Source organism: Siphateles boraxobius, unplaced genomic scaffold (genome assembly GCF_051911475.1).
Source record: "Siphateles boraxobius isolate OS27281-9 unplaced genomic scaffold, OSU_SipBor_1 18, whole genome shotgun sequence".
NCBI classification, from domain to species: domain Eukaryota; kingdom Metazoa; phylum Chordata; class Actinopteri; order Cypriniformes; family Leuciscidae; genus Siphateles; species Siphateles boraxobius.
In genome coordinates this window covers 12,420,745-12,448,339 of record NW_027508788.1, presented here as the reverse complement: position 1 = coordinate 12,448,339, position 27,595 = coordinate 12,420,745, and the positions used below count along the sequence as shown (strand labels likewise).

General features: G+C 36.7%; 2 protein-coding genes and 1 pseudogene across 4 annotated transcripts in view; all 3 read right to left on the bottom strand.

Moving 5' to 3' along the window:
• LOC143741201 (uncharacterized) overlaps positions 1 to 27,595 on the bottom strand; it is a 267,182-nt pseudogene that overhangs the window by 131,721 nt on the left and 107,866 nt on the right. The window lies entirely within an intron of this gene.
• LOC143741181 (uncharacterized) overlaps positions 1 to 27,595 on the bottom strand; it is a 169,932-nt gene that overhangs the window by 68,794 nt on the left and 73,543 nt on the right. The gene's annotated exons all lie outside the window — the stretch shown is intronic.
• On the bottom strand, positions 16 to 18,026 carry LOC143741154 (macrophage mannose receptor 1-like). 2 transcript variants are annotated; one of them, XM_077233554.1, is made up of 12 exons: positions 17,980 to 18,026; positions 17,859 to 17,885; positions 14,819 to 15,202; positions 14,385 to 14,720; positions 13,444 to 13,812; positions 12,994 to 13,359; positions 2,701 to 3,069; positions 2,270 to 2,614; positions 1,772 to 2,140; positions 1,081 to 1,499; positions 718 to 794; positions 16 to 471 (listed from the first exon to the last, which is right to left on the bottom strand). In XM_077233554.1, exons 2-11 carry the CDS (start codon positions 17,881 to 17,883, stop codon positions 792 to 794), a joined length of 2,985 nt encoding a protein of 994 aa, XP_077089669.1. In that variant the 5' UTR covers positions 17,884 to 17,885; positions 17,980 to 18,026; the 3' UTR covers positions 16 to 471; positions 718 to 791. The 2 variants fall into 2 exon arrangements, with proteins under 2 accessions (XP_077089669.1, XP_077089667.1); XM_077233552.1 differs by lacking the exons at positions 17,859 to 17,885; positions 17,980 to 18,026 and adding an exon at positions 15,384 to 15,842.

The following is a 27,595-nucleotide window of genomic DNA, read 5'->3' as shown; positions in this document are numbered from 1 at the left end:
AGTTTCCAGGATCACTATTTTAACCATTTTTTAATTTAATCATGTTTTCAAAATCACCATCTTACATAAATCATTTTCAGATCAAAATATCACATTCATGTTATCAATAGTACAATGAGTACATTGCACTCTACCGTGTTGTAATTTTATATCTCTGACACTGAAGATCAAGCTACATTCATTGTTAGTATTTTTATATAACCCCCTTCACTGATTTAATAGGTCCATTAAACAACAAATGCCAATGACATAACCTTTTGGGGAAATCAATCATTCAAATCAATCAATCTGAATCATTCATTTTATAGACTACAGTATAATTACATGCTGGATTAAGTATTGAGCCCACATCTGTATTTGTTAGAAAATTCAAAGTACTTTCCTCCTACATCAGGGATTGATATTACGATAGTCTCTCAAATGCATTGTCACGTTGTTGGGAAGTCCAAGTCCGATCAGCTCCTCTTGTAACTGAAAATATATTAGCTTTATGACAAACCTATCATGTGCTGATATGTAATTCAGTCATATATTATTTAATTATCATTAATTTATTACATTTTTTAAATATGTATTGCACTGTTGACTTTACTTTATATAGGAAGTTATATGTAGTATAAATTAACTGTATAATAATAAAATTATGTAAAAAAAAAAAGAGAGATACATTTGTATTGCTGTAGGTAAATGAATGATTGTGACTATTGAGTTACTTACCTGTATAATGACAAGCTCTTCAATCTGAGACTCTGACAAATTTTCTAGACTTGTAACTTCTACTCGCATTCCCATCACTGATCAATAATAAAAAACCGGTCAGGAGTTATAATTCATACACGTATGTTCTACAGTTTAACAATTTACATTATGTTTTAAGATTAAAGTTAACAGAAGAAACAAATGGATCACATATCTACACAAACATACCATACTTATCTGAAAAGGTGTGTTGAGATGATGGTCATCAGATTCACCAAAAAGCAAACAGAAGACTAGCATTAGCAACATTTTAGCACTTTTAACACTTTTGATACAGAAGTTCTATAATTTTTTTTTTACAGAATCCACATTTACACCCACATTTTCATGCTTACCACTGTAACAGAAGAAAGGCAAACTGGCAAAGCATCTTTCATCTGTCCACTGACCAAAGTATTTTAGAGAAACAGCTGTGCAGTGTTGAGCTCCCTGCTGTCCTGGGACCTTTTCACCATTATCTGGTTGTGCAACATCACCTGGAGTTTTTGGCAGCCAATATGTGAAAGAAGAGCTGCTCTGATCTGACCACAATCTATTTCTGTGCAGACCAATCCATACATCATAACCAGAATAATATCCATAACCATAATAATAACGTGTAACATTCAGTATCTGTTGATGCTCTGTCTCATTTCTCACACTGGCCAGATCAGTGTATTTCTCTCTGCAGTAGCTCTGAGCTCCAGTCCAGGTCCTTCCCTCATACACCAAAACATACTTCTGAGAGGCGTTTTCTCTACCTAAGAAAAAAATATACATTTAAAATCAAGTCCAATCATTTGTTACTCAGTCAAACATATTTTAAATGCATACATTTTAATATTAGAATTTTAATATTAGTGTATACTTGTGTTTTGATCCAAGCCAACTGAGCTAAGATATGTTCTTGAGATCTTACCACAATACTGACAGTAACATTTGTTGAAACTTTGACTTACTTATTATTTTTTCATTGAAAGGAAACTAAATATGTATATATATTAAAAATAAATGTTTAATTGGAATGTCTTACCATCATAGCAGACAAATTTAAAAGTATAGCCACATGATACATCATCCCAGTTTCCAGTAGATTGCATGTAAACACACAGTTCATTCCCAGCATTGTTGTTTGGGTCATGATAAAAGTTTCTGAAATCTCTCTCTCCTTCCTGATAGAAATAATTGCTTTCCAATGACCATCTCCAGCTGTTCACATCATCATACTGTCCAATCCAGGCTGAGCCATTGTAACTCCCATTAACTGTGTTAATCAGACTGTTCATTTCCTCCATGTTATCAATGGTGGCCAGATCAGTGTAATTCTGTCTGCAGTATCTCTGAGCTTCAGTCCAGGTCTTAGACTCATTCACAAAGTGATACTGATGGGATGATGCTAATGCTGACAAGGTATGAAAGTTGTAAAAATACAAAAGTCCCTTTATTTTGTGATGTTTCTAATATATCTTACTCTCATTTGTTACATTGTTTAATTAAAGGTTATTATTATTATTATTAGATATCTCCTCACCGCTGTAGCAAATGAAAGGTAATGGAGTATTGCAGTTTTCATCTGTCCAGTTCCCAGAGTCACTGAATGACAATGCAGTGCAGTATTGACTGTTTCCAGCATTATCTGGCTGTCCTGTCCTCCAGTTACTGAATGAAGAGTTGCTCTGATCTGACCAAGATCTGGTTCTGTACAGTCCAATCCATGCAACTATATTATATGAAAATAATGACTCAACCATGTAGTTTTCAATCTCATTCCTGATACTGACGAGGTCTGTGTGATGTTCTCTGCAGTAACTCTGAGCTTCAGTCCAGGTTTTAGACTGGGTAACCAACACATAACTTGCACTTGCATTCACTCTTCCTGTGTTAAACAATTTAAACACATGATATATCATGGTATCACAAATATGTTAATATAATTACTTTATTAACAACGGCAGTTCTCACCATCATAGCAAACAAAGGGATAGTTATAGTTGCAAAAGGCTTCATTCCAAATTCCATTGAAATGCATGTACACACACAGACTCTGTCCATGTAAATTTACTGGTTGCTGGACATACCAGCTTTTAAATATTCCTAATGTTGCATTATCCAGAGACCATTTCCAACTATTCAGATCATCATAAAGACCAATCCAAGCTGAGCCATAGTAAGTGCCACGCACTGTTTTAAAGAGCCTGTTCATTTCCTCCATGTTATCAATAGTGGCCAGATCAGTGTAATTCTGTCTGCAGTATCCCTGAGCTTCAGTCCAGGTCTTAGACTCATTCACAAAGTGATACTGGCGGGTGCATGAAGATTGTGTGCAGGTCCCTGTGAATTGATTTACAGCACAGTAAAAAAAAAAAAAAAAAATCAGCTGGTCAATGATGTACCAACAAATCATAATGTACAAATTGTCATTGTACTAATAGTTAACTACTGTTATAGTGTTCATTGTCATGTAAGTCACACTTAATGCTTGTCAACAGACAACAATATAGAACCAGCTTTTGATGGAATTTTTGGATATTTAACTTATGATTGAATAATTAAAAAATTAGCATGGTAAACTGCTAGAAACTAGCACACTGAATGAAAGAGAAACACAGGAACTACATGTTGAAATCAACTGAAGATAAAGAAGATATTAAGGGGCAGATTTACTAAGCAGGACAGATTAGTGTGAGAGCGCAATTCCAAAACAGCGCCGATGGAGGAGGAAAGTTCTGCGCGTGATCTCCAGACGATGCACAAATGAAAGAACACAGACTCAGTCAGATAATTTCCATAATGAGCAAAGTAATCTACCAGGTAGCGTTTGGTTTAAGACGTGCTTTTTTGGGGTGGTAAATAATGACATATATACATTTCCCTCCTCCCATTAATTTTGTGCCTGAAAGGGAAACTCCTACAATCCTAATGGATACAATATCTCAAATCACAGTCTTTGTTCTACCCACTTATTTTATAGAAATGTGTGTATACAGTGTGTATAAACTGTGTCTATTCCTCAATTAGTGAGGTCAAACAATAAATCTACTGTAGGATCTAGAATTTTTTTAAATCTTGATTAAACTAGAAACAAAAACAGGTCTCCGAAAGATCGTTCGCACTTAAGGCAGTTATTGTAGCTATCACAGATAATAGTTTTTATGTAACCTGCCTCACTGAAACCTGGCTTAAACCCAGTGTTGTGCCTTAACGCGCTCATTGAACGACAGTTTATGAACTCGATCATATTTTGGGCGAACGTGAACTAAACGTACTGTATAACTGCCTGATGAACGTTACTGTGAACTCGTTCTTTCTGGTGTCTGTGAACGGCAGCACTATCAGTTTAACTTCGTTCAGTTGGGTGCCAGATTTCTATAGAGCCTTCCAGGCGAAAACCCGGATAAAACACACCATAAACAGGCCTTAATATGTAGCGGAAAAAACACCTAATCTTGCAACACCAGCCACCAGTGTCGCACCCCCGCATGCGTCATCAAAACAAAAAGCATCAAGGAGGATCGTATGATCATTTAAACGAGTTTTATGACAAGGTCGGTGAGGAAGGGAAAATCTTACATTTCTGTGCAAACTTTGCCCGCCGATAAAATAATTGCTGTCTGTAGTTCTATATAAGCTGTAGCAATAATTTTGAAAAATAATAGGTTGCAGCAACATATGGAAAAAAAGAACTATGAACTAGTCCAAAATTTTGAAGAATGAACTATGAACTGAACTACTTCATTTTAAAATTTGTGAACTGAACTTTGAACTAGTTCATGTATAAAGTGAACTTTCCCAACACTGCTTAAACCAAATTATTATGTTGGTCTCAATGAGTCTACTCCAGGAGGCTACTGTTATAAGCACGAGCCTTATCTGATTGGTCGGTGGTTGCAACGATGTTGCTACAGTCTATAGAGGTATTCTCAATGTTACTCATAAATCAGGACACATGTTTAACTCATTTGAAGTGTTTGTGCTAAATGTTACACTCTCAGATATAAGAAAAAAATCCCTACTATCCCGGACCTCCAGGGTCCAATGCTGATTTCCTAAAAGAGTTCGCGGATTTTCTTTCAGACCTGGTCAACGTTGATAAAGCCTTGATTGTCTGAGATTTTAACATTCCATAGATAATTAAAATTATGAATTAGGGGCTGCATTTACAGATTTACCAAACTCCTTTGGGGTCAAGCAAAATATTAGGTGGATAATTGGGCTTAAGCCCCGAATGTTTTGTCAAAAGCCCTGAATCTTTTAGGTTTTTTAAAATAACTTCAACTTTGTTTCATTTCCTCTCTGTCTTTCTGACTGGAGAGGCAAAAAGTGAAACAAAAGCTCTATTACAGTGCGTGGATGCGGACGGTAATGAATCGCGCATAACTCAGCTTGTTTGCCAACTGCCAATAAAAACTAACGAAGAAGAATATAAATCTTCTTCTTCGTCGTTGTCATGAGGGGCTGGCCGCTGGCGGGCTGTTGTACGGGCTTTGGGGGGTACTCGTATGTAAGCCCCAAATGTTTACATCGTCTGGCTCCGCCCCTGCTCTAGACTAGATTTCTGTAATGCATTACTAGCTTGTTGTCCTGCATCCTCAATAAACAAGCTACATTTTTTTTTTAAATGCAGCTGCTAGACTTACTAGGTCAAGAAAATATGATCGTATAACACCAATTTTATTATCTTTACGCTGACTACCTATTAAAGGGATACTCCACCAGTTTTTCTTATTAAACTATGTTATTCCCTTAACTAAGACGAGTTGATACACACCTCTCTCGTCTCAGTGCGTGCACTATATCGCTCTGTATTGCCGCAAAACTATGTTAGCACTTAGCTTAGCCCATGCATTAAATATGGGCCAAGCAGAGAAGCGACCAAACACTTCCACGTTTTCCCTATGTAAACACAGTTACTCGAGTAGTGTAACTTGACCTGGGCTGGTGACACAAAATAAACCGTTGCGCTTTTCTAAGCGTTTAAAATTGATGACTATATTGTATGGCGGAATACCATAACAAGTGATTTTGAGCACTTCGACTTGGCGCAATAATATCTTCACTCGTGAAAAGTCCTCTTACCGGCTCCCGCTTCCTCTCCCCCTCCCTCTGACATTTCCGTCAATACAACCAACGTGACATGCGCCGGCAGTAGTAGTTCGAGCGGAGTTGACGAAGTAACAGGTTGTTGGAAGCTAGTTTGTGTACAATAATGGTTAAAGCGTGCATCGTAAAGGGTTGTGAAAATAAGGAGAGTGTACATAGTGCTGTCATTTTTCACCGAATTCCAACACACCACATACAGCGGAGAGCTTGGTTAGCTGCTTTGAACAAGAATCCCAAAACACCATTGATGACTCTGAAGAAGTGGGGTGTTTGCTCCGAACATTTCACAAAGGAGGACTATACCTGCACAGGAACACGCCTAAAGGATGAGGCTACACCAACAATATTCAGATCACTTACACAAGAAAGAGGATCATCACCCAACGCTGTAAGTGTACTTTTGCATGGTATTTAGTTGTCCTGGAAGTGTCAGTAACCTTAGCTGAGTAACATATCTGTGAAATCAGTGCGCTTCTGAGACAGGAAATAAAAAGTTACTGTTTTATTTAGATAAGGGCTGAGCTCAGAAAGAAACATGTAGTATAAGCCTTAAACCGTATAACTCAACCAAGCTCTCCGCTGTATGTGGTGTGTTGGAATTCGGTGAAAAATGACAGCACTATGTACATTCTACTTATTTTCACAACCCTTTACGATGCACGCTTTAACCATTATTGTACACAAACTAGCTTCCAACAACCTGTTACTTCGTCAACTCCGCTCGAACTACTACTACCGGCGCATGTCACGTTGGTTGTATTGACGGAAATGTCAGAGGGAGGGGGAGAGGAAGCGGGAGCCGGTAAGAGGACTTTTCACGAGTGAAGATATTATTGCGCCAAGTCGAAGTGCTCAAAAGCACTTGTTATGGTATTCCGCCATACAATATAGTCATCAATTTTAAACGCTTAGAAAAGCGCAACGGTTTATTTTGTGTCACCAGCCCAGGTCAAGTTACACTACTCGAGTAACTGTGTTTACATAGGGAAAACGTGGAAGTGTTTGGTCGCTTCTCTGCTTGGCCCATATTTAATGCATGGGCTAAGCTAAGTGCTAACATAGTTTTGCGGCAATACAGAGCGATATAGTGCACGCACTGAGACGAGAGAGGTATGTATCAACTCGTCTTAGTTAAGGGAATAACATAGTTTAAAGGGGGGGTGAAATGCTCAGTTTCACTCAATCTCATGTTAATCTTGAGTACCTATAGAGTAGTATTGCATCCTTCATATCTCCAAAAAGTCTTTAGTTTTATTATATTTATAAAAGAAAGATAGGCTGTACCGAGTCTTTCCGGAAAAACCCGAGCGGGTGGAGGCGTACTGTGTGGGCGGAGCTAAATAATCACGACACGAGCGCGCGAAGCTTTTGCGTTGAGAGCGTCTGGAAGCTGTGAGTGACATCCGAAAATAAACCATGGCTAATAATCAGATTCAGCCAATCATTATATAAAGAAATAATTAAATAAATAAATACCATGTGGTTCTTTACTGGCAACATGACTTTCAGAATAATAACCTTGCTAGACTACAATCAAATAGTAATCCCATGCAGAACAAGGATCTAAACAATATAAGGGCTCGTTCATACAGAACGCGTTTTTGCTCACAAAAACGTGAGATGGGCAGTGAAATGGGTGAAAAACATAAGGTCTCGAGCGTTTTTTTAAAAATAGAAATGATTTGAACTTGAGCGCAGTGTTTTTAGAACACAATGTCATGCGCGAGTTTTACAACATTTGTGTGTTGTAAACAGACAGACTGGTTTATGAGGACATGATTTATTTTTACAATAAACAAACTGAAACCTACAGTGGCCAGCTAAACAAATGTATTTAAACACACACCATACATCGCATGCTCCATAGATACATTAACTGTATGTGATCATGTTGTTTACTTTCTGTGCTTACACGCACAGTTAACAACTCAGACATTTGAAGCAGTTTTACTCACCGCCTGCGGTTCCAACGCACGACCGTGAACCTTTATCGTTGGGACTGCTCCATCTTTGAGTATTAGGCGATCTGCAAATCCGGCGTTGAACTGGGCCTTGTTTATAAAACTATTACTGTCGAAATGAAGGGAACAAACAAAAACACTTGCACAACTCCGTTGCAGCTCTGGAAAAACAAAATCCATCCACAGGTCCCTTAACGCTGGGTTCTTTGGAAATTTGTGCAATGTTGTTTTGCCCTGGCAACCAAAAACACACTTTTTTGGTGCCATTTTTTTAATTGCAGCGCAGCCGAGCCCAGCGCTCTGATGGGCATAGGCGTACTCTCGCACGCACTAGGCTACAGATGCGCGCGCGCCCTTCCGGGAGAAGTGCCCTTAAGACCCGTATAAGGAAATTCCGGCGACTCTGACGTCACACAGGCCCGTATTCGAAAAAAACTTTCCGAAACTTGTGACAAACCGGAAGGAGTATTTTTGGAACAGAATTACTCCATCAAACTTACAACTTCATTTTTGAAACTTTGTCCATGTTTAGCATGGGAATCCAACTCTTTAACAGTGTGAAAAACTCACTATGCATGAAACAGCATTTCACCCCCCCTTTAATAAGAAAAACTGGTGGAGTATCCCTTTAAGTTCTGTATCAATTACAAAGTATTGCTATTGACCTTAATGGTTTAGCTCCTGTGTATTTAACTGATCTCCTATCGCCCTACAATCCATCCCGCTCTTTATGTGACGATGTTCGGCTGGATTGCCCTCGAGTGTCACTAGAGGGTGCTCCACCCCTGCACTGCCTTCCCTGGGACTGATCATGCACACACCCTGAACTGATTTCACACACACCTGTTTCCACTGATCACTCTCACACCTGCATCGAGTTCCTCACGCAGCTCCGCACTCATTTATACTCCACTCTAACTATCACTCATTGCTAAGTCTTGTTTTACTGTTGTGGACATCACCAAGCTTTTCCTAGTCTAGTCCTGTCTGTGTATCTGACCCATCGCCTGTTTCCTGGATTCCGTCTTGTCTGCCGCCTGCCTCTGTCTTCCCGCCTGGTTATCGGACTCTGAGTATTGCCTTGTCTCCTATGCTGTGTTTGCTGTCTGTGACCCTTGCCTGTCTGACTACCCTCTAATAAACTCACGCTGCGATTGGATCTACCTGTGTCTGGTTGTATCATGATACTTTAAGGTCATTCAACTCTGGGCTTCTGGTAGTACCTAGAATATCTAAGTACACTAAAGAAGGGAGAGCGTTTTCACATTTGGATCCTAAACTCTGGAATAGCCTTCCTGATAATGTTGGGGCTCAGATTCACTCCCAGTTTAAATCTAGATTAAAGACGCATATCTTTAGCCTAACATTCATATAATGCATCTCCTAACCTTATACAGTTATATCAGATCAAATGCACATGATTATTCTGGCTTAATTTTATGAACAGCAGCTACGCTAATTATTTTCTATTTGCTTTGTTTTATCTTGGGATACCCATCCTGAGGTAACTAGAGAGTATGCCAGCTTCACTTTGGACTATCTTCAGCGTATTATAAAGACTTCAGATGCCCAACACCTATAAAGAGACGGCGCCAACTCTAGACTTCAGATGACGCAAACTCTGAATCAACATGCACCAATCCTACATTTTTCTAAATGTCATAAACATCTGTTTACAAACAAGTACTCTTTACTTAAATGAGCTCATTGTTTCAGCATTAAATTATTTCATTGTTTAAATTAATAAATTTTTTGCTAACTGGGATTTTGTATATGTACGTTTCTGAAATACATAACTTAGACAGTTACCTCTGATAACAGATCCCTCTAAATTGTAATATGAACTCATGCACTTTCTGTAATGCTGCTTTGAAATGATGTGTATTGTGTAAAGCGCTATACAAAATAATGTGAATTGAATTGAATTAAATTAAAAAAGTTCGGCCGAAAAAATAACTGGGCCCACGCCTTTTCAGTGCTAATTTTTCACTGTGTGTCTTTAGTAAATCCTGACAGTAGTTTTTAATGCCAAAAGAGGGTTTGCACTGATGCAAGCTGTTAGTAAATTTGGCCCTTATTCTCTCCCAGCAGAGGACGATTAAACAACTCCACAATCAGCATTACCAGCTTCAATTATTTCTAACTAGATTGACTTTATTTCTGAATCAGACATCTACAAAAAAATCTTATTGAGAATTAACAGAGGTTTAGATGTTGAAGTTTTATTGAAAATGTTTGGTCACCATTCTGGTGATCAGTGTTTACTTTAGTTGGTCAGTTTGACTCTTGGGGCTTTATTTTAACAATCTAACAATGTTTTAACTATCTAGTCCTTTACAATTGTTGCTTGTCATATTGTATGTATATGATCACCGGTGTAAGCCATGTCACACTGTAAAATCAAAGTTGTCATAAATGTCAGTGTGATGAGGGGGGTGGTTTTGCGGCGTCTGCAGCGAGAGAGTGAGGGAGGAGCCGAGCGGTAAGTAAGTGGGTCAAGTGCAAAATGACGAACACCTGTCTCTGATTGCAGTAATTGGCGTGGGGAGACCGCATAAAAGGTGGCTGGTGCAGGAGAGAGGGGGAGAGAAGGACTGGGGACTCGTACGAACACTCACGACCTGCTGGCTGACAAAACGGACTGAGTTTACATCGGAAAGAGTTTTATGAATGGACTGAGTTTACACATCGGGAAGAGTTTGATAAAAGTCAACTGAGAGCAACTGAGTCCAGTGGGAAAGAGTGTCTTTATACTGTGCTGTAGTTTTACTACAGTGAACGCGCATGTGGCGCACCTTTTCTTTGTTTTGTTTATTTGTTAATAAATTGTACGAGTCACCGTTACGCCGACCCTTGTCTTCTTTCATCCCTCACAAGAACCTTCATTACAGTCAGACTGTACGGCAGTCAAGACGCGTTAAAAAGGTAAAAAAAAAAAGTCAGAAGTTTTACATCATCAATCAATTACACGTTTGGTGACTTTGAGCTGCACTACACGTGGGATTGAAATGGAGGCTACAAAGAAATCTTTAACGTTTATTTTGGTCATGGCCTGTCTTGAAAAATGAAGACTATTTGATGTCGTCATATGAGAAGTCAACCTGCAGGACTGTGAGTCAAATCTTCTGACACTGTTAGAATTTTGCCAGGGATAAAATTTGATCGCAACGGTCATTAATCAGCTGTCGGTGAACATGTCAAACTAAAGATCAAAGACCTCAGATTTAATCCAAGGATCAGAGGAGTCTTTTAGGATTTGCAAAATGTACATGTAGTGTAATAGCATAGTGCTTCTGTGTTGTATGTCACACGCATCACAAACATGACCAGCGTCGGCCAATAGTAAGCCTACGTGTGACGTACAACTCAGAAGGACTACGCTGTTACACTACGTGATCTGACTCGAGGCCCACAGAGAAGGAAATTAATAAAAAGTCGTTATTTTTGTTTGTTTCTTTGCGCACAAAAAGTATTCTCGTCACTTGGTAAACTTAAGATTGAGCCACTGTAGTCACTTGGACTATTTTAACGATGTCTTTAATTACTTTTCGGGGAACAAGTTTCAATCCCTTAGAAGCCTATGGAGGAGTGATCCAGCTCTCAGATTTAATCAAAAATATCTTAATTCATGTTCCGAAGACGAACGAAGGTCTTACGGGGTTGAACAACATGAGGGTGAGTAATTACTGACAGAATTTTATTTTTTGTCTGAACTATCCCCTTTAAGGTCTTTCAGTCATTAGGGCCCTATCATACACATGGTGCAGCACCAAGCACGACAAAGGGCTTTGCTAGATTGAGACCAACGCAGTTATCATTTTTACGCCCTGGGCCATAGCAAATGCATTTGTGCCTATTTGTCGTCCATGGGGGTGCTGGTCTGAAAACAAGGTGTGTTCAGCCGCATGGTTGGCACGTTGTTATTTTGAGGCAACTGAAATAGACTTCTCCATTGACCAACTGAAACCTGGTCTAAAGTCAATGGGACAGGATTTTTTTGTTAAAGAGGACGTTCGTAATGTGTGCCTATAGGCGGGTGCACAACGTATGCACTCTGCTTATTACACACACAGGGATACGCAGCAGCACACAAACATGTCAAATATTTAAAAATAGGATTACAATGTAAAAGATTAATAGTGTGAACATAAAGATATGGTGGAATCCGGCTTGTCATTCAAAATCCGGCTTGTTATCTAGATTAAGTCCATTATCTGGATGGTCTGCTTGCGCACTTTAACCTTGCGCAAGAGCAGATCCGTTTGCGCTCTGGAGATGCATTCAGTCTTTCCGTTTGCAAAATGCGCCATGTAAATAGCGAATCAGCCATGGCGTGAGCGCAACTGGCTTTTAAAGGGAATGGGAGATGAGACTCTGATTGGTTTATTGGACGTAAAGCCCAAAACACACCCATTACTCATTAAGAGAATTGAGACAACCCTTTTAGACCATGCGCCTTGTGCATCGACCAAGTGGATTCAGACAGGCCTATGTGCACTTGCGCCCTGCGCTTTAGACCATGGGCTTAGATTGTTAAAATAGGGCCCTTAGAGTTTTCAACAATAAGTTTCACAATATAATTTGAATCCACATATTTATAGAGTGCCGAAGTTATGACGTCATTTTGTAGGACAACTCGGACGTTAGCGGCTCATGGGTTTCCTCGATCGAAAAGCAATGCATTTTCCCCATAGACTTTTGGAAAATCGCAAAAAATAAGATCTGTGTTGAACAAAGTGTTGTGACCCTTACACATTTTGTCTATCAAGATAATCTTTACAAGTTAATCCAAAATTTATTCATTTTGAAGCCTATATAAAGTTTTAAAAACCACAAGCAGACACAATAAAGTTTAAAAAAAAAACACAAGCAGGCTATAACTGGTGTGTTTTATGTCATAGATCAAAACGTGAAAATATTTAGAGGCTTTGTTAACCACAGACCTTATTTCAGGCGATTTAGCAAAAAACCATTAAAAAAAATCCATAGACTTTAGGGCGAGGGAACCGGAAGTGCTAAAATGCTAACTCACTTCCACGTTTTGGCCTACAAAGTGACGTCATAACTTCGGCACTCTATAGGGCTCATGCCTATAAGCTAATTAAACTTGTTGATGTTTCATGTTGAAGACAGGTGCTAAAAGTCTTTCTCATTCCTGCCAAATAACGGCATCCATCAAAGCGAGTTAACTTACTGCTGTAGCAGAAAAAAGGCCTGGTGGATACACAGACCTCATCTGTCCATCGGCCAAAATACTGGAATGATACTGCAGTGCAGTGCTGATATCCATTTCCGTTATCTAGATTAAGTCCATTATCTGGTTGTGCCTGTAACTGAGGAATATGTGGTCTCCAGTTTTCATAACTGGTAATCTGATTGTTTGACCAAACCCTGTTTCTGTACAGGCCGATCCAGACTCCTCCACCTGCTGTCGCAAAGATCCTCTGGTTCTCAGTCTGATTTCTCACAGTGGCGAGATCTGTGTAATGATCTCTGCAGTATCTATGAGCTTCTGACCAGGTTTTCCAGTCAGAAATTCTAACGTAACTCTGTGTGGAACCTGAGAGAATAAATATATACACATTAGCTCATTGAAAAAAAGTTGCATTGAAATTAGGATCTAAAACAAAAGAAATGTCCTTACCATCGTAGCAAACAAATGGCAGTGTGCTGTCACATGAAAAATCAAACCATTTCCCATCACTATGCATCTTAACACACAGTTCCTTCCCCTGATTGTTGTCTGGTTCATGATACCAGTTCCTGAAATCTCTCTCTCCAACCTGATAAAAATAATTATCCTCCAATGACCATCTCCAGCTGTTCACATCATCATACTGTCCAATCCAGGCTGAACCATTGTAACTCCCATTAACTGTGTTAATCAGACTGTTCATTTCCTCCATGTTATCAATGGTGGCCAGATCAGTGTAATTCTGTCTGCAGTATCTCTGAGCTTCAGTCCAGGTCTTAGACTCATTCACAAAGTGATACTGGTGGGATGATGCTAATGCTGTAAATAGAGTAAACTAATGTAAATAATGTAATGTAAATGTAAATAGAGTAAGCTAATGCTAAAAATAGAGTAGTATATATCGAAGTATCCTAAATATTTGTGATAAATTCAATTGGGTCCAAAATCGGAGAATGCTGGAAAAGATTTACTTTTTTCTCATGCAATACAGATTTTATGGTTATAAATTATATGATCAGCATAAATAATTGAGTAAAAAATTAACATGAATTTTGGAATATCTATTAATTAGTTTGTCTTTCTTTTTCTTGTGTCACAAATTTGCTTATTTGATCAGTGACTTTTGAACCCAAATAAACATCTTTCTTGCAATTGATGTGACCTGAGGCAGTATGAGATAGATTTCATCGATTACTCTCCAAGATAGAAAAGACGATAAAGGGATAGTTCACCCCGACCTAAAACTTTTTAGTTACCGATATTCTTCAAATATCTTATTTTGTCTTTGGTAGAAGAAAGATATGCATACAGGTCTGGAATGATATGAGGGTGAGTAAATAATGACAGATTATTCATTTTTTAGGTGAACTATTCCTTTAAGATCTACTCACCACTGTAGCAAAAGAAAGGAAATGCATAATTGCAGTTTTCATCTGCCCATTTCCCAGAGTCACTGAATGAGACTACAGTGCAGGATCCTGCAGTATCTGGCTGTCCTGTCATCCAGTTACTGAATGAAGAGTTGCTTTGATCTGACCAAGATCTGGTTCTGTACAGTCCAATCCAAACACTATTACTATTCTGTAATAAATACTGAATCTTCTGGTTTTCAGTCTCATTCCTGATACTGATGAGGTCTGTGTGATGTTCTCTGCAGTAACTCTGAGCTTCAGGCCAGGTTTTGGACTGGTAAATGAAAACATAAGTATCACTGGCGTTTTCTCTTTCTGAAAGATATTAATATCATATTAAGCTTAGAGAGAGGTTGGTTTGGTTGTTTTCAATTTGTGTTTACTGTCTTAGACATTCTATTGGAACAGCTTACCATCATAGCAGCCAAAAGGATTATATGAACCTGTGCAATCTGTTGCATACCATATTCCCGCGATCATAAGCACACACACACTTTGTCTTCCATAATTGTTTGGTCCTGGGTTATACCAGTTCCTAAAGTCTTTCTCTTCCTCCTTGAAGAAATCACTGCCTTCTAGGGTCCAGTTCCAACTGTTCAGATCATCATAGAGTCCAGTCCAGGCCAAATCAATGGAATCGTCATTCACTGTATCCAATAACTGGGCCGTCTGTTGTTTATTCTCAATGGTGGCCAGATCAGTGTATTTATCTCTACAGTATCTCTGAGCTTCTGCCCAAGTCTTGGATTCATTTACAAAGACATATTGAGGGACACACTGCATGAGGGTAAAGAAACCTGTTGCAAACACCAAAGGGAAGTTGAAATCACATGATACTTTTTTAGTCATCTCCCTGTTTAGACAATGTCAGATTCATAATGGTGACTGCAGAAAGTCAATTTCTACAATAGCACTGACAATTGACCATTAATGAAGTAAACATTATACTGATAGGTGTCCAAAATGTACCATACTTACCTATAACATATAGATATACAGTGGTGGCCAAAATTATTAGAACACCTGACAGTTTTGAAAATATTGCTTTTTTTGGCCTCCAAACCATGATTTCATTTCATAATGTTCATGAAACATGCATATGGTTTCTTTGAGCACATCAATTATCAGATGAAATGAGTCATACTGTTTTATCCACTTTTAACTGTAGTATTTGATGTGTCCACCTTTTGCAGTAATTACAGCAGCACATAACTTTGACATAGTGTTTATATATTTCCTGAGAACGTCAACACTAATGTTATGTTCAACACCCATGACTTCTGCAACTGAAGCATGTACAATAGATCTGTCCAATTTATTTTCCAACTCGCCCCAAATTTGCTTGATGGCATTGAGGTCCGGACTTTGATGGGGCCAGTCCATCATTTTCAATGTTCCAGCAGATTCCTTCCGTCGCAGGTAGTTCCAGCAATAGTTAGAAGATGTCATTGTGTCAAGAATGTAGAAGAATGTCATTGTCCTCTTGGAAAACTGAAACCTCTTAATGAAAGCTTTTGCATAAGTTCTGCCAGGAAGACTCAATTGTTATGTCACTTATTACCTTCGCATCTATCCAATCATGTTCTAATACTTGTGGTATAAAAGATTGGTACTTACACGTGTCTGAGTTCGCAGATGCTGACGCTTTTATTCAGTTTGCAGAAACCGACGCCAATGTTCACTCATCCACGGCTTTATTCCAATCATAACAACACAAAATGATATGCTTCAACTAATGTCGAACTTATTTAACTTCAGTAAACACACAGAAATGAACCGATCAAACATACCTCTGCTTATGAACTGTAGTCGAAAGCTGATGACGTAACATGCAGGAAGGCCCGCCCTCACGTGATACTGATTGGTCGATTGATAAGCTTAAATCTGATTGGCTAAAGATTACGACTGCTCTGTGTAGGAGCAGAGTGCTGCCAGGAAAGTCTCAAAAACACACACACACGCATCTAAGGCGATACTCGTACATTTTAAATATTCAAAGGTTTTTATGCACAGTTGTATATCTACGAATTGTGTTTTGCATTTGTGAAATGTATTTTATGAATATATAATTTTATTTTGCGCATGTGAATTGCTTTTTGTGAATATAATTTTTTTTTTTGTGTGTATGTGAATTAGGTTTCATGCATGTGAAATTGCATGTGTGAATGATGTTTTTTGCGTGAATTATAATTGAGACTATTCTGCTTCCATATACCCGGTGGGGTCTTCTGCTGTTGTAGCCCATCCGCCTCAAGGTTGTGCGTGTTGTGGCTTCACAAATGCTTTGCTGCATACCTCGGTTGTAACGAGTGGTTATTTCAGTCAAAGTTGCTCTTCTATCAGCTTGAATCAGTCGGCCCATTCTCCTCTGACCTCTAGCATCAACAAGGCATTTTCGCCCACAGGACTGCCGCATACTGGATGTTTTTCCCTTTTCACACCATTCTTTGTAAACCCTAGAAATGGTTGTGCGTGAAAATCCCAGTAACTGAGCAGATTGTGAAATACTCATACCGGCCCGTCTGGCACCAACAACCATGCCACGCTCAAAATTGCTTAAATCACCTTTCTTTCCCATTCTGACATTCAGTTTGGAGTTCAGGAGATTGTCTTGACCAGGACCACACCCCTAAATGCGTTGAAGCAACTGCCATGTGATTGGTTGATTAGATAATTGCATTAATGAGAAATTGAACAGGTGTTCCTAATAATCCTTTAGGTGAGTGTATATAAAGCCTATATGATCTGAAGTATAGTAACTAACTACTTGAATAGTTTTTTCATTGGATACGTTTTACTCTTACTCAAGTAACTATTAAGATTATTACTTGTAATTTTACTTTAAGTAAATATTTCTATAAGTACTTGTACTTTTACTTTAGTACAGTTTTTGGATACTCTACCCTCTGTTCAATTTGGAAAAGTTAGGTCAAAGTTTGGAAATGTATTCAAAAATAATGTAGACAAAAAAATATGTCCAGAAAAAGATTCAGTATCCAAGTAAGGTCAACAAAACAATTTTGGTTAGCAACATGTGTAGAATATCATTGGTCATAAATTAACTGGCTCCTACTAAATAAAATCCTTATTCAAGCTACATTTTTTAATAAATTGTTTGAATGCGTTTTTTGTTTTGTTTTGTTTTTTCACTGAATATAACACAGCATAGTGATGTCAAAATGTCTGGAAAGGAAAATCTAAATATGCAAACAAAGACAATTATCACATGAAATGAGGAAAGTGCAAGATTCTGCCCTATTTGTAGATCTTATTCTTAACGGTCTTATTCTTGCCACTATAGAAGAAATAAAAAAACACGATGAATGTAATAATTTAGCAAAAATGCAAAAACAAACGTTTTTTTCTTGCAGTGGTTGACTTTTGGACCCTCTCCTCCCACATATATATTTAAATAATGAGAATAACCAAGACGAGGATAAATGTGTTCCATACCTGAGAATAGTACCAGTGAAAACATGGCTGTGGAGAAAAATTATGCATGTTTAATTGAAAAAATAATTGTATATTTGTTAAAAAGTAATTAAACACCAGTTTTGTAAAATATTTAGTTTACCGGTAGGATCTCAAGACTTCAAGTCCTGTGTCTTTCTCGCCGTCTCTGTTTGGTTTTATTGCAGCTCTATTTATATACAGCAAAATGTGGGTGTGACTATTTTCTTTTAAATCACGAAATCTGCTAGGTGGCCTGAAATTACCTACCAGTATGGTTTTGTTTAACAGAAATTTACAAAATATAGATATAGAACTTAACATCAATAAACCTGTTAGACTATTAGAAGTATGTTGTTGAAGAAGAAGAAGACATGTTGTAAACTGAAGAATATGAATGCATTTTTCTATTCAGTAGCTTTAAATTCAATTTCTTCACTAGCTTTATATACTTTATATGTATCTTTTTTTTCCAACTTGATAAAATACACTCTAAAAAGATGACTTTTTAAAGGTACTTTACATATAGTAAGTTCTATTTAGAACAATATCATCCTAAAGAACCATGTTATGCTTCTTTGTGCACCTTCTTATTTATTTCTTTAATCCGTAACTGTCCACAAATCCTTACAAAGCCACCTTATTATTGATTTTATGGAGCTCAAGCATGCAACACTCTCAACAGATAGTTGATGTCTTTCTTAAAATGTCTATAAATGTTAACTTTTCAATTGGAACTGGTTTGCTCAATTATATCCATGTCTTAAGATGATATTTAAATATCAGTCTGTGTGTCGGATGTCTAATAAATAATTATGACACGATGGCTGTAATTTTTAGTCTTCTAATAATGTTTGAACAGTTTAATGTTTCAGAATGTGTCCTGTATTCCTGAACTTTTTGTCCCATTAACATTAAAGAAGCTTTTCTTTTGCATTTGTTTTACATATTGAACTTTCTCACCACTTTCCATTGAATTTGTTTTCACAGATATTTCTGACTGGTCTGTAAAATCTGAATGGTTATTGTACTGTATAGTAATATGATAAATGATTTTTGATGCTGAATGTTTTTTAAAAGAGAAAGCAGCCATCTGTATTTACATAATGCAGAACCAGACAAACAAGTTACTAGAGGGTTTAAACAAATCACTAAAAGTGAGGATTATCTCTGTTCATAATCAAAGCAACCTGCATGACATTTCCCCCAGTTGTTTATTTCCTCAATCCGAATTTTTTTAAATCTGAATATGTTCATAACATTGTCTTCTGAATGGACGTTTCTGCCCCACCACACCACATGTTTTAAATATGGGTTTAAGTCAGAAAATACAAAGTTCTTTTCCCAAAGTCCCAAAAACAAATTTGCATAATTAGGGGCAAAACTTGCACCCATAGCTGTACCTTTAATTTGTTTATAGAATTCATCTTGAAACAAAAATATGTTGTTTTTCAATGTCCATTCTGCTAATTGCACAATAAAACATGCAGGTGTCCTTTCAGTAGATGATCTCATATCTAGATAGTATGTTAATGCTTCCAGCCCATCTTTATGGTCTATGTTTGTATACAGTGATTCAACATAGTCACCAATATAGATGATTCAGTAGTTTTAATCTTTCTAATGGTATTTAATACATGTGTTGTATCCTAAATAAATGAAGGAAGTTTACCAACCAATGGTTTGATAAAGCTACCCACAAATTTTGAAGCTGGCTCTGTAATAGATTCATTTCCACTGATTATAGGTCTCCGTGGCAGATTTTCAAGATTTTTATGTATTTTAGGAAGCATATAAAAAGTAGGAATGCTAGGATTTTTACAAAAAAGAAATTCACACTCATTTTTTGAGATCCATCCTTCATCTTTAGCATGCAATACAATATCAGTCAGTTCATTTTTGATTCCTTCTATTGGATTGGATTTCAGGCGCTGGTAGTTGCCTACTCACGGTTTTGTAGTTCTGCGTCTCAAGGCTTCTTCAATATACTGATCTCTGCCCCATACCACAACTGCACCTCCCTTGTCTCTTTTTATTAGATCATTGTTATTTGAAATCCAGTTCAAAGCTTCTCCTTCTTTTGAAAGATTGTATTGTTTTCGTTTTTTTGAGGTGAAGATCTTGTCAATATCATACATTACTTTCTTGTAGAAGGAATTCAAAGTTGGATTAGATGCACCTGGCATCCCAGCAAACAAATTTAGGTTCTGGGAACGTTCTGAGAACGTTAGTTTTTGGTTCCCAGAACGTTCCTAGAACTTTCCCTTAACGTTAGGGGAACGTTCCCGGAACGTTTTCCTTACGTTATAAAAATGGAACCTAAAAATAACCTACATGGAACGTTCCTATAACGTTATTGTTTGGTTCCCAAAAAAATAACCTCATGGGACCATTCGGGAACGTTAGGGGAACGTTCTGTGTTTGCTGGGATAAATGTTGACTTGGGTTTAAAAGTTGTTACCTTCTTGTCATTTGTTTATTTTGAATTGTATACGGTATTCAAGATATCAATGAAATTGTTCATAAAATTTTTTGATTTTTTATATTATTATTATTATTGTTTTTTTTTCTTTCTTTATGTATATGTGTGTATATATGTGTATGTGTTGTATGTATGTATATATATATATATATATAGCCTATAAAAGTATGTATATAATTTTTTTTCTCCTTTTTATATTGAGTTTGATTTAACTTCATAATGTGTATGATACTATTTCATCCTTTGAACTCTTCTCCCTTCAGGTTGCCTTGCATAGTGTGACCAGGTGTTTGCTATTTGATTAATTAACTGCTACTTAAAATGTACCTGTGACTGTTTGTTACACACACTCTGACGAAGACATATAGCCGCAAGGCGTAGGTGTATCTGTCACCAATTATATTGTTAAAAGCCATGATTCAATAAAGGCTTTTTATACTTTTTCTACCCTATTCGAGTGCCTTGGAGTATTTTTTTTTTTTTTTTTTTTGAAGATAACAGATATTATATTGGCGGTCTATCGAATCTATGAAAGTTAGAAATTGTAATATGGTTTCTGGGTGTGGTGAAGAGATGAGTCCCACTGAAGAGATGGGTCCCACCTTAGGACCCCATTAGTATGCCAGTAGTATTCCTGATCTAAATATGTTCTCGCGATAACTTGTAGCTAACGTGAACTGTTATAGCTTTATGTGGAATGCTAAATCCCGCTGCTATGGTAGTACCCCTGAGTGCAAGATAAGATAAAAAATAAAAGATAAAAGCAGTTTGTTGCCATCAAGTAATACATTTATTTGTATAGCGCTTTTCATAGTAGGTTGCGTCAATAGCAGAGGAGAAAGGCCGCGAAATTTAAAAATACTACTTTTATTGTGTCATGTAGTTTTAAGAGTTTTTCAGTCGAGAATGTAGTTGCTTAAAGCTCAAATCTGTGGTTTATTTATAAAGATAGCGCCTATTTAAAATTTTGATCTGACGTTTTCGGAGTTGTGAGATCCAGGCGATAACCGGGCGCACAGCGCTCATGTAACCCGCCTGGAACAGCCTTACCTGGGCTAGTCCTTCTGACGTTTGCCACTGGCTCTGATGTCTCTAGTCTAGTGGTTGAACATGAGATATAATTCGGCTTGTATAAGTCGATCTTTGGTCTCATTAATCTATAGTTTGTTCCGTGGCAAATCGTTTTGGCTGAGGGCAAAGTGAAGTCTCATAACTTTATATATTTAGGCTATTTAACTTTAACGTTGTAGCCTGCTGACTTAGTTTGACTGAATCTTTTAACTTGCTTTATTTCTTGACTTGTATAGCTTCTTATACCTTTTAGGCTACTTATACTTTAATAATGGCTATTATTGATCAATAAAACTGAAATTTAACAAAAAGAGACAGGGTTGTGTCATTTTATTTCATATAGCCTATGTAAGAATATTTTAATATATATAAAATATGATATCACCAACACGTCATGTATTTTTTCATGTATGGAATGGGAAGAATTTCAGACTATGTTGTCTTGAAAGAAATCAAGCATTACTGGCAAAGGCTGAAAAGAGACCATGCCTTTCTAAGAGCTTTTAAAAACAGGTTGCTGTTGATAATGTAGGTAAACAAAGTTTTTGTTCTGTACTTAGCTAATATGATGTACTGCAATATTAAATATATAATACTTTAATGTGTATATAATATAATGAATTTTGCTGCTTTGTAAATTTAAATCAGGAACGGGCAACTCGGTCCCTTTTTTAGGTCTCCTTTTGAGGTGGAGTTTACCTCCAACCTTAATCAAGTACACCTACATTTTTTTAACCAAAGTCTTCAGGTTTACTTATAGACAATTATAGGCAGGTGGGTTTGAGGTTGGAGCTAAATCTGCAGGACAGTGGATGCTGAGGATGCCAGAGTAGCCCACCACTGCTTTAAATCATGCAGAACATAAGCTGACCCGACTCTCCTTTAAAACAACTTAATTTGAATTGTTTGTGTTTTTTTTGTTGTTGTTTTTTTTACTTTTAGGACTGAAGAACATCTGGCAATGGGCTGTCACAACTTCTTTTTCTGTTTGTTGAGGAAAAGCAACACCACATCAGTGATCACATCTTCTTTTCATCAGTTAGGGTACAACTGAACAAACTGTTTAGACGAATAAGAACATGATAGAACATGAACATGATATAGACATGTACAGGGAAGAGCAAGACAATTATAATAATCATTAATAATATAATCATTATTTTACAAACGCAAAATCAAATCTGTTTTCTGTATCATAGTTGACTGTATGGGATTCTGTGGCACTCATTTGTGTGGTTTCAGCAACGGTGAATGGATGTAGGCCTAAATATATTTTGATGATCTTTTTTTTTTTTTTTTTTTTTTTAATATATGCTATTTTATCAACCTAATGCTGTATCCTCCAATAAAGTGTTGTGCAATAAAGTATGGTGAATATGGTGTGAACGTGGTGTCCTGTACAGTGAATACAACATTTTACTAGCCTCATACGAGTTTATTTCATAATAAACAAACAAACAAAAATGGAAGCATGCACATTACTGATGTCAGAAATGTAAGGCACAAAAAGAGGGGGTGAAGATGAAATTTTGGCAAAAAATTAACTAAATTTGTTGTCCATGATGAAGACAATTAGATTGTACTGCCCTTCCACAGGGGTCCAGTAACAGCCCTGGAAGAGCACACAAATGCACATTTCAAATGGCTGTAACTCAAAGTATGAATAGGATAAAATTGGCAGGACACCTGCTCTTGCTATGTTTACTAATTAATGTTGGACACAGTTTTCAGACATTTATGGAATTTGGCATAAAGTTTTTTTTAAAAGTTCTCACACAAAAAAAAAAACATCTCAGGCTGTCCTTCATATATGTCATAATGGTTTGCACAATAAACATATTTAGATATCAACCTGTCTATTAAAGATATTATTTATTTAAAAATGACTGTTTCATTACTAAATGCTTTCAACTACATTACCCATAAATCTCTGTCATTCTATGAATGGAATGGGAAAACATGGCGCTGTTATTTGTAGTTCATTGTAGAGTGCACAAAATGCTTAGGTTAGGGTTGGGATCTCTGCAAAGGAGTACCTTCAGCCGGGGTAAAGTGCTTCTAACATTTACAGTGTATGATTAGGTATAATTTTAATCACATCTTTATTCCATTCTCCACCATTTGAAGTATTGGAATTAAAATAAATGTAACTAAAGTATAATGAATCCACACAATTTTGTAATCAACTTCCAATATTTAATGATATTTCAAACTGTTTGCTTTATACATATATAGGATATATATAAGGGCCATTTCCACTGCATCTGGATGTTGCTGATTTTCCGAATTCAAGCACATATTTTTACTCTCCATCCCCCACCCGAGATGTAGACATTGCACTGCCTGTGCGCGAATTTCTTTTTAAGCGTTTTTTTAAAGCGTACACACCATCATATTTACGACATACATGTAAAAAAAAATCACACGATTATTTCTGCACTCTTTAAACTGATGCTTTGATTGATTCGTGACAACTCTGTCTCAGTGGATTTTTGCCTTCCAGTTTGCCCATCTAAGTAAAAACAGTGAGTGATGTTACATAGCACAACAGACTTTGAGTGTGTACAAATGCACGTGCTACAGGATGTTTGTGTGTTTTTCAGAGTTCCTCAGCCAGTCCAGCCTCCTCGTCCACCAAGTCACGACCCAATCATGCCAAGGGGAAATGACAACAAGGTTCAGCGAGCTATCTACGCCTGCTGCGTTGTGCCTTCCAGTTTGCCCATCTAAGTAAAAACAGTGAGTGATGTTACATAGCACAACAGATTTTGCGCGTGTACAAACGCACGTGTTACAGGATGTTTGTGTGTTTTGCAAAAAAAAAAGCTGCGTTTTTTCAGTACCACAGCATCCTCGTCTCATGGTGTCATCTCATGGTCTCAGGTGCCTCGGCACATCTCACCTGACTGCATCATCTAGGCCTCAAAAAATTGACTGCACATACAATATGAATTACTTCAAGCTACAGATTGTACTTTACATACAGCAAAAGACACTGCATCTATTTGGGTCTCATTAGTTAATCCAGGATGGACCTAAAAAAAAACTTTAACCTTACGGTTCATTAAACATTTTTAGCACAGCTAACTCAACATTATTATTTTTTTAATCTTCACACTGTATAGCCAGAGAACTATAACAAAAGTATTTAGGAAATTAAAGACACACTACAGTATGTCTGTTTAAAGCTGCTTTGTATTGTTGAGTATTTTTAAAAAATCTATAAATGTCCAAAAATGATGTGCATTTTGCTTGTAGTTTTGTGTTAATAAAAATCAAATCCATTACATCTCATAATTCAGTTGTTCATTTTGTATTGTATTGTGTAATTTAATCAATTTTATTTTTTATAGCCTGTAAGTTTTGGTTCACTAATTTTATTGCATTGAATGTTATTGTATTGTATGATGTTCTGTTTTAAGTAAAATTATGACATAAATCATATGAATTAGTACACAAAATGAGATGCATGTAATTAAAAAAAATTATATTATGCCTTATTGCTTAATAACAAATAAATTAATGTCGCAAAACCTGAAAATGCAATTTCTTTCATTAATCAGGATAAAAAAATACAAGATTATTATATGAATTAAGGGGTTTGATAATGATTACATTAAGATTTGTGATTTCGTAGTTTTATTACACTGTTCTCTAATCAAGGCTAGACAACCAATTAATATTTATACTAAGTATCCTACACACAAAACATAGCTAACATTCTGTAATTTATTTAAATGGATAAACAGTCAATAAGAAAAATAGTAATAAACACAACTTAACATTATTAACTTACATGGTTCTTTTAATAACAAAATTTGTACAACATATTGCGCTGATTATTACGATAAAAATAGTGACATAATTCTAATTGCATTTCGAATCGCTGTGAATACGGTAAGGCAGTATAAGGTCAGGTAAACCTCAGCTAGCACGATAGCTGTATGCTATGCTACTATGTAAGCTAACTAAAAAACACTAAGAACGAGAAATGTTTAAATTTATAATCAATAGCTTCGGTTTTATACTAGTATATGAAACATATAAGTTAAAAAAAAACATTAATGACTCGTTATAACGTAATTCAACCGACTTCTATAATAAAGTGATTTTGTCTGATTTGTAACCAGGCACTAAAGCGATTACCCATTAAACGTGCTTTGAACCAATCGTATTGCTTGGGTCCTAAGGTGGGACCCATCTCTTTGGTGGGACCATAGACTGTAAAAAAATATGGACGAGGGCTGCGTTCCAAACCGCATACTCAATGAGTAGGTACTTAATTTCAATGAGTACTTACTTAACGAGCGCTAAAAGAGTAGGTACTTTATAGCCAAATCTCGTTGAGTATGAATGCGATCCGGACATCATCCGCCATGTTGACGTTATCATGTGACCTACGACACATTATCACAAGCGCAACAACTTAAAAGATGAACGACACGTTTAATTCATCTATCTGTAAATATCTTGATATTGATGAAACTTGCTCATTTTGTGGTATTGTTGAAGAAACAGCTGCCAATTTATTTTGAGAATACATTTAGGGTTGATTTAAGTTGTTATATTTTAAACCCTACTAATGTGACCCACAGTTCCTTATGATTTTTTTAGAAACCCCAAAATCGTCATCTCTTGAATATGTTGTTAATTTCTTTATTTTATACCCAAAAAGTTTCTCCTTCAAGTTTTCCTCTTTTCTTGATGAATTCTCGTTTCATCCCTCAGACAATAACAACAAAACTATTTTTTAATGTATTATGAAGAACTATTTATATTTAAAGATATTTAGCCTTGTTATTGTTCTTTTTTCCTGTGTATAAATATCATATTATGATGTACACAAACCAATGATCTTTATGTTTTCTGTTTTGTCATTATGATTGTTCATTGTTAGATACAACTAGTATCTTTGCATGATCTTTATGTAATAAGTTTATAAGTTTAAATTATATGAGCGACAGGTGCACTAACACTTCATAACATCAGTAACTCGACAGCACAACCTAGAACAGTTTTCCTCTGCGTTTACTGTCTGCAGTGCACAAGGAGACGGGCCGCTGCTCGAAGATCTCCTTTGGAGAAACTGTTGACTTTATACTCGAAAAATGCAAGTATCGCTCATAAAAAATTAATATTACCTCAGAATGAATTGCATTGTTAGCCCACCCCAAAACTTAAACAAAATAATGTTAAATGCTGACCAATAGGCTACTTAATTATATTACTTTTTTATATACTAAAAATGATATAATTTAATAAAACAAGCAAAATGTAATTTGTTTTGTCATATGAGTTATGCATGAATACACGTGAACATCTCAATTGTCAGTCAAGCAATGAATTAATGCATACATTAAATAATTATATTTGATATACTGACAACAATAAGAAACATGAATAAATGAGTAAAAGAACAAATAAAAGTAACCATCACACAATAAACAAATGCATGCACATGAAACAAATCTTTATTCAAACTACAAGCATGTATTTGGGCGCTGAAGCCCACATCCTACTGCCATCTCAACACAGCGGTTCCCATTCTGCGGTTTTACTCTGATGAATTCACCAGAGGTGACCGTGCCTTCGTGCCGGAGCTTGTTGCTGCGCTGCGCTTCACAATCTGAGGCGATAAGGGCAGATGGAGAGATCTTATGACAGTCTCATCCATGGCGCCGTTTCCAGGATTCAGCTCTGGGCTCCTCATCCTCAGTGCTCACACCAGTCTGAATAAAAACATGTTTAGTTACTTTATAGATTGGTTTATTTACCTTATTTACAGCACATTAGTCTAATGTCAACAGTGTTGGCAACAGTGAATTAACGTTATCCTATCCTATGATAATGCCACACATACATCACTCAGATGTCTTTTTCATGTTGTGATGTGCTCATCTGCAATATGTCAATACTTACAATATTTTCCTTTCAGATGTAAATAGACATTTTAAATAAGCGTGTTTAAGATGTATATGGTTATGTAAATCCACTTTAGAGACGTTACGTGTGCTTAGAGCTCCCCTGTTAGCTAGCTATACAAAACATGTTTTTACAGCAAAATCACAACTATACTATAGTGTCTAACTACTTTACATCTTCAACAGTTAAAACGTCTACTCTATTGTAGTTTAACACATAAGGAACCGTGTTTACTCACATTTGAAAACCCCCGGCGTCGCTGATC

What these genes read in the sequence shown, in the direction of transcription:
- LOC143741154 (XM_077233552.1), bottom strand. Translation starts at nt 15,471, where the DNA reads ATGGTTTGGAGGCCAAAAAAAGCAATATTTTCAAAACTGTCAGGTGTT. An exon ending in TCCTTTCTTTTGCTACAGTG is followed by an intron (nt 13,813 to 14,384) that starts GTGAGTAGATCT and finishes CTCTATTTACAG; the next exon opens with CATTAGCATCATCCCACCAG. An exon ending in GCCATTTGTTTGCTACGATG is followed by an intron (nt 13,360 to 13,443) that starts GTAAGGACATTT and finishes TTATTCTCTCAG; the next exon opens with GTTCCACACAGAGTTACGTT.